An 8,025-nucleotide genomic window follows, 5' to 3' on the forward strand; every position below is an offset into this window, starting at 1 on the left:
ACCAATCTTAGTGTCATCTGAAAACTTGTTAATCAGACCACCTATACCTTCTTCCAGATCACTTACATATATCACAAACAACAATGGTCTCAGTACTGATTCCTGTGGAACACCACTGGTCACAGTTCTCCATTTTGAGAAACTCCCTTCAACTACTATGTTCTGTCTCCTGCTGCCTCGGTAGTCCGCTATCCATCTAGCTAGTACACCGTGGATTCCATGCAACTTCACTTTCACCATCAGCCTACCATGGGGAACCTTACCAAACGCCTTACTGAAGTCCATGTATATGACAACTACAGCCCTTCTCTCATCCATCAACTTTGTCACTTCCTCAAAGAATTCTATTAAGTTGGTAAGACATGACCTTCCCTGCACAAAACCATGTTGCCTATCACTGATAAATCCATTTTCTTCCAAATGGGAATAGATCCTATCCCTCAGTATTTTCTCCAGCAGCTTCTGTACCATTGACGTCAGGCTCACTGGTCTAAAATTACCTGGACAAAGTTGAAAATCACACTAGGTTATAGTGCAACAGGTTTATTTGGAAGCACTAACTTACGGAGCGCTGCTTCATCAGCACAGCTACCTTTCCCAAGTTGGACTATTTACATACTGCTGTACAAAATCCTCCTGGAAGTTCCTTACAAATTCTGCTCCATCTTGACATAATCTGTTTACATTATTGTACCTCTATCTCACGCTCGCTGTTTGGAGGCCTGTAGTACAGCCCGAACATTGTTACTGCACCCTTCCTTTTTCTGAGGTCTGCCCATATTGTCTTACTGCTCGTGTCCTCCATAATGCCCTCCTTCAGCACAGCTGTGATATTCTCTCTGAACAGTAATGCAACTCCTCCATCCCTTTTACCCCTTCCCTATCCCACCTGAAGCATCTATATCCTGGGATCTTTAGTTACTGATCATGCCCTTCCCTCAACCAAGTCTCAGTAATAGCAATATCATATGCCTAAGTACCAATCCTTACCCTCTTGTGCCAAAATTGAGAGAGCTATCTCACAGACTAGACACATTGTCCTGCCAATGGGACAGATTGCACTGAGTGTAGGTAGTGGCAGTGGTATACACAGTCAGTAGTTCACGCATGAACTACTGTGTTTAAAAAAATTACAGCTCGTGTTTCTTAAAAATCTTTCTCCTCTCACTTTAAAAGTATGCTACCTAATCTTGAAGTCCCCCACCCTAGGGAAAAGACATCTGCCATTCACTTATCTGGAACCCTCATGACTTTATAAACCTCAAGGTTACACCTTAACTTCCTACACTTCTGAGAATAAAATTCCAGCCTCTCCTCATAACTAAAACCCTCCATTCCTGGTAAATCTTTTCTAAACTCTCTCCAGCTTAATAATATCCTTTCTAAAATAGGGTGACCATAACTCGTGTTACTATACAGGGTAAACACTCCTGCTTAATTTAAAGCAGCAACTCAGAAAAGATTTATCCCGTGCAGTAATCTGTGAAAATTTGAGAGGCCAAGAACTACTTAAAGTAAAAATTAAGAATTTTATTTCTTAAAGTATAACAGAGAATAATTAACTAACAACTATTTACAACCCCTTCCACTAACCTATCTTTTACCTTCCCCTTCTACAATATTAGTCCGATAAAACTTCCAATCAAGATTTACAAAACAAAACTTCTCATCTCAAAACCAGGCAGCTTTCGGTTCTCTTTTGATTCCTGTCTTCATTTCTTCTTCTTGGGAATTCTACTTCACAGGTTACTGATCGACGAAGGTACCTTTAAGACAGTTATTTCTCAGGCGGTCTTTACATGTGGGTAGCTTGGCAGTTCTCCTCTCAACTGTTCAACTCTCTCCGGCCTTCTACCCCAAACCATCAGATTGTGTCATTTGCTTTTAAGTTTGTCAATATACTAAATTCAAACTGGATTGAAGTTTGGTATTTTTTGGGGTATAATTTAAACTGATTGGCCTAATTCGAATCTGTTTGGTCGTTTCCAGGCAACCAGCTACCCGAGTTAACCCAGTAGCTGGAGCACGTTACATTGTATCTTACTGAGAACACTTGCTGCTGTCACTGCTAGCTTTTAGCTCTCTCAAAGGTACAACATGCCCACATCTTCATAACACTAGACACAGTACTCCAGATGATGCCTTACCCAAAATCCTGTACCATCTCAACAAGATGTCCCAACTCCTATACTCAGAGGTCTGAGCAATGAAGGCAAGTGTGCGAAGTGCCTTCCTAATCACCCTAGCTACATATAACGCCGACTTCAAAGAAAAACTGCTTCAGTACATCTACAACACTAGCATCTACCAAACAATGAAAAGCTGTCCAGATGTGCCCTGAAACAAAAGTATGCCTGTCCCAATCTAGCCAATTATCACCCCATCAGTGTACTCGCAATCATTAAAGTGTTGGAAGGTACCATCAACAGTACAATGAAGCAGCACTTACTCAGCAATTACCAGTTTACTGATACTCAATTTGGGTTCTGCCAAGGCCACTCAACTCCTGACCTCATTACAGTCTTGATTGAAATGTGGACAAAGCTGAATTCCAGAGTGACAGCCCTTGACATCAAGACTGTATTCAAGTAAGTGTGACATTAGGAGCCCTAACAACACTATGGGAATCAATGGAAGGAGGAGAAAACTTTCCATTGCTTGCAGTTGTACCTCACACAAAAGAAAATGGTTGTCGTTGTCAGAGGTCAAGAGTTCCAAAGGTGTAACATCGCCAACAGTTTCATCAACAATCTTCTCTCCATCATGAGGTCAGACGTGGAAATATTCACTCGTTCGGCAAGATCTGGACAATATCCAGGTTTGTACTTTCAAGTTGCAAGTAATAGTGCCAGGCACTGACCATCTCCAACAAGAAAGAATCTAACCATCACCCTTTGACATTCAACAGACTCACTATCACCAAATCCTGGGGTTACTATTGATTAGAAACTAAACTGGATCAGGCATATAAATATTCTGGCTACAAGAGCAGGTCAGAAGCTAGGAATGCTGCAGTGACTAACTACCTCCTGATTCCCTAAAGTCTGTTCATTATCTACAAGGCACAAGTCAGAAGTGTGACAGAATATTTCCCAATTGTCCCACTTAACTGGCACAACAAACAAATATTGACTCCCTCCACCATCGATGCTCAGCAGTATATATCATCTCAAGATGCACTGCAGATGATTCACCAAGGCTCCGTGGACATGTTCCAAACCCATAATCACTTCCATCTAGAAGGACAAGGGCAAATATATGGAAGGAGAAAGTGAGGTCTGCAGATGCTGGAGATCAAAGTTGAAACTTTATTGCTGGAACAGCACAGCAGGTCAGGCAGCATCCAGGGAACAGGAGATTCGACGTTTCGGGCACAGGCCATTCCTGAAGAAGGGCCTGTGCCTGAAACATCGAATCTCCTGTTCTCTGGATGCTGCCTGACCTGCTGTGCTGTTCCAGCAATAAAGTTTCAAATATATGGAACACCACCAAGCGACTCACCATCCTGACTTTGATGGTTCCTTCAGCACTGCTGGCTTAAAATTCTATCCCTGGCCACATTATGGGTTCATCAACACCAAACACACTGCAGCAGTTCAAGAAGGTAGCTCACCTTCTGAAGGACAACAAGAGATTGGCAATAAGTGCTGGCCCCATCAGAGACACCCACACCTCACAAATGAATTTTTTTTTAAATTCTAATTCATCCCATATTGTAAGAACTCACTGCATTTCATTTCTGGCAAAATCTGACAATCTCTATTCACAGGTTCCGCGGTGTTACTTTTATAACAGGAACTTATCGTCAGATGAAACTTGACGCTTCTCTCTGCCTGATTCCCAGTTCAACTGTCCCCTGGTACTCCTTCAGAAATATGAAGGGAAGAGATAACTTGATGCACCGTGTCACTGACCTTCAGACACTCAATGAAGAAATCTCCTGTAAGGTTGCTCTCCTGAAGATTGCTCAGTAACTGTGCCAGGCACTCAATCCGCCACTGCTCTGAGGACACTTTCTCATACAAAGTCTCATCTTCATCACTGATTAAAGTAAAAACACAGCTTCAGAGACAAGTTCTGGACAGGTGGTGACACAAGTCTGGGTTTCATCAGTGTCCTTGTGGAACCCCTTCACATGAATATGCTACCCAGGGGCAGCATGAAGATAAGAACTAGAAGGGGAGGGGGTGCAAGGATGGATCCTTTTGAGACACTAGAGGTAACATTGTAAATGTAAGAGGAGAAACCATTACAAATGATTCTCTGAAACCAGCTCAATCGAAATGAGTGGGATCAGATGACAGAGAACCAATAGAGAAAGATTGTGTGATCAAGCATGTCAAAGGCTACAAATCAATCAGCTACAGTAGAGTGCATTCGTACAGTTATATAGGATGTCATTTGTGGCTATGGTTAGGACTGTTTCAGTGATGTGGCAGAGATGAAAATCTAATTCTGGGGATTCATAGATGGAATTGGTGAGGTATGGACACTAATTTGGAAAACAACAATACATTTGAGAACTTCAATGAGGAAAAGGGGGATGGAAATAGAACAGTAGTTTGCAGGAATGGTGGGGGTCAAGAGTGATTTTTTGAGGAGGAGATTATGGAGCATGTGGAAGGGGAGATAGTCAATACCTGAAGAGAGGACAGCCTTAACAATAGGAGTGAATGCAGGGGTCAAGGAGCAACATTAGGTGGTCAACAATTTAATGAAAATGGGCTCAAGAGAACAGAAGATGGTTTCTATGCACTGATAGATTTGGCAAGGGCCAACAAGGAAACAGGAGGGCAACTATTGGAAACATGTGATGGGTTAGGACAGAGAACCATCAGAGATGAATTATCAGAGACAGATGAACCACAGGACTCAACCTTGATAAAAATGTCTGAGAGTTCCTTATGCTTCTGGGTGACATTGAGTATGGAGGTTTCAAGAAATCAGTTAGTATCAGAGAAAATATAGTGCCAACAGATGGCTTACAATGTTAGATGTGAAATAACATGTCAGTTGTTGATTCTTTCAGGTATTATTAACCACCAGCAAAACTTTCCTACCTTACAGTCTCCTTCACAGTGAGCTTCACACCGCCCTCACTACCTGCTGTAAAATGGTACAACGGGTTTTTGACAGGACTTGATTGTGCCAGGCCTGCAAGTTGCTTCAACACCAACATAGCTACTGGAGGTTCAGACTTCTGCAGGAACCACAAAATAATCTCCTGGCAACCAGAGCTGATAGACAAAAAAAAACTTCTAGTGAACAATAAAAAGTCAGTAACTTAAACAAAAAAACAAACACAATCAGATGAAGGAATTGGATAAGAGTGGTATTTTAAGATGGTGCTGTAGAATGGCAACTTTGTACACTTCTCACTGTACTCCTGTCTTCCTGCATTTAAGTACACAGATAATAAAATCTCATAGAATAGCAGTCCAGGAGAAGAAATTCTTGATTATTTCAGTTTGAAACAAGTATCTCTGTGTTCTAAACCTACATCCCTTTTTCAACACGCCCCCACGAGTGGGAAAAAGCTTCTCAACATCATGCCTGTCAAGCCCCCTCAAGAACCTTCCATATTTCGATAAGATCATCCATCATTTTTCTAGATATTAATAAATAAAGGCCTAATCTCCTTAGCTGCTCTTAATAGGTCACCTCCTTCATCTGAGGAACCAGTCTCGTGAATCTCTTTTGAATTGCCTCTAATGCCAATCCTTTCTTAAGCATGGGGACCAAACTGTCCACAACATTCCAAGCGCGACCTCCACTATTCTGTACAGTTGTAACAAGCCTTAATTATTTTTAAACTGTAATCCTCTATCAATAAAGGCTAAAAAAACCTTTTCCTTTCTTCATTATTTGTTGCATCTAAATGCTAACCTTTTCTGATTCATGTCTAAGTACACCCAGATTCTCCCGTGAGGCACTTTTTTGGAGTCTCTCTCCATTTAAATACGAGTCTATCTTTTGATTCTTCCTACCAAAATACATGTCTTGTACATCATACCAAATTGCATATCATTGCATCACTTTCCTACATTAAATTCCACCTGCCAAGTTGATGCCCACTCAGTTTTCCGGTTGGGGAGGGGAAGAGGATGCTCTGGTTTCCTCCCACAGTTCAAAGATGTGCAGGTTAGGTGAACTGGTCATGCTAAATTGCCAATAGTGTTCAGGGATGTGTAGGTTAGATGCATCAGTTAGGGGGAAATGTACAGTAATAGGGGAATGGGTCTGGGTAGGTTACTCTTCAGAAGGTCGGTGTGGACTTGTTGGGCTGAAGGGCCTATTTCCACATATAGAAATTCCAATTCACTTAACTAATATCCCCTTGCAGATTCCTTATTTATTCATTGCAACATGCCCTCTGATCTATTTTACCATCAGCAAATTTGGATACATCATACTGTGCCCCCTCTTCTTAGTCATTAAGTATAAATCGTAACATTGCTGCCCCACAGCACCAGTGTCCCAGGTTCAATTCCAGCCTTGGGCAACTGTCTGTGTGGAGATTGCACATTCTCCCCGTGTCTAATCTAAAAACTGAAGACCTCAGGCTGATGCTTATGGCATTCCACAACCTGTGCCTTTCCAACATGAAAAAGACACACTGATCCCAACTCTTGCCTTGTGTGTTAATCTATCCTGAACATATCACAACACAATATCCCAAATTCCATGAACTCCTCTTATTTGTTACCTTTTTGAATGCCTTCCAAAAATCCAAATACATCTACTCATTCTTCTTGACGAACCCTGCTGATTATATTCTCTTTCTTCATCGTTGTCGAGCAGTTTTTTTTTAAGATTAGATTACTTACAGTATGGAAACAGGCCCTGCGGCCCAACAAGTCCATTCCAACCCTCCAAAGCGTAACCCACTCAGACCCATTTCCCTACCCTATATTTAGACAATAGACAATAGGTGCAGGAGTAGGCCATTCTGCCCTTTGAGCCTGCACCACCATTCAATATGATCATGGCTGATCATCCTTAATCAATATCCTGTTCCTGACTTATCTCCATAACCCATCATTCCACGATCCTTGAGAGCTCGATCCAACTCTTTAGAACAGAGAACATAGAACAGCACAGCACAGAACAGGCCCTTCAGCCCACGGTGTTGTGCCGACCACTGATCCTCATGTATGCACCCTCAAATTTCTGTGACCATATGCATGCCCAGCAGTCTCTTAAATGTCCCCAATGACCCTGCCTCCACAACTGCTGCTGGCAACGCATTCCATGCTCTCACAACTCTCTGTGTAAAGAACCCGCCTCTGACATCCCCTCTATACTTTCCTCCAACCAGCTTAAAACTATGACCTCTCGTGTTAGCCATTTCTGCCCTGGGAAATAGTCTCTGGCTATCGACTCTATTAATGCCTCTCATTCTCTTGTATACCTCAATTAGGTCCCCTCTTCACCTCCTTTTCTCCAATTAAAAAAGTCCGAACTCAGTCAACCTCTCCTCATAAGATAAGCCCTCCACTCCAGGCAGCATCCTGGTAAACCTCCTCTGAACCCTCTCCAAAGCATCCACATCTTTCTTATAATAGGGCAACCAGAACTGGACGCAGTATTCCAAGTGCGGTCTAACCAAAGTTGTTTCGAGCTGCAACAAGATCTCACGACTCTTAAACTCAATCCCCCTGTTAATGAAAGCCAAAACACCATATGCTTTCTTAACAACCCTGTCCACTTGGGTGGCCATTTTAAGGGATCTATGTACCTGCACACCAAGATCCCTCTGTTCCTCCACACTATCAAGAATCCTATCCTTAATCCTGTACCCAGCTTTCAAATTGGACCTTCCAAAATGCATCTCCTTGCATTTATCCAGGTTGAACTCCATCTGCCACCTCTCAGCCCATCTCTGCATCCTGTCAATGTCCCGCTGCAGCCTACAACAGCCCTCTATACTGTCAACAACACCTCCAACCTTTGTGTCATCTGCAAACTTGCTGACCCATCCTTCAAGCCCCTCATCCAAGTCATTAATAAAAATTACAAACAATA

The 8,025-nt window shown here is 42.3% G+C and overlaps 1 protein-coding gene across 2 annotated transcripts in view; it reads right to left on the reverse strand.

Annotated features, from left to right (window-relative positions):
- The window catches only part of tango6 (transport and golgi organization 6 homolog (Drosophila)), a 194,812-nt gene that overhangs the window by 86,807 nt on the left and 99,980 nt on the right, over nucleotides 1-8,025 (reverse strand). For both annotated transcript variants that reach the window (XM_043706471.1, XM_043706470.1), the window contains exons 9-10: nucleotides 5,061-5,237; nucleotides 3,915-4,041 (exon numbers count right to left, since the gene is read on the reverse strand). In XM_043706471.1, the coding sequence (XP_043562406.1) occupies nucleotides 3,915-4,041; nucleotides 5,061-5,237 (304 nt within the window). The remainder of the gene's footprint in view (nucleotides 1-3,914; nucleotides 4,042-5,060; nucleotides 5,238-8,025) is intronic.

This window comes from Chiloscyllium plagiosum, chromosome 17 (assembly GCF_004010195.1).
Source record: "Chiloscyllium plagiosum isolate BGI_BamShark_2017 chromosome 17, ASM401019v2, whole genome shotgun sequence".
Lineage (NCBI taxonomy): Eukaryota > Metazoa > Chordata > Chondrichthyes > Orectolobiformes > Hemiscylliidae > Chiloscyllium > Chiloscyllium plagiosum.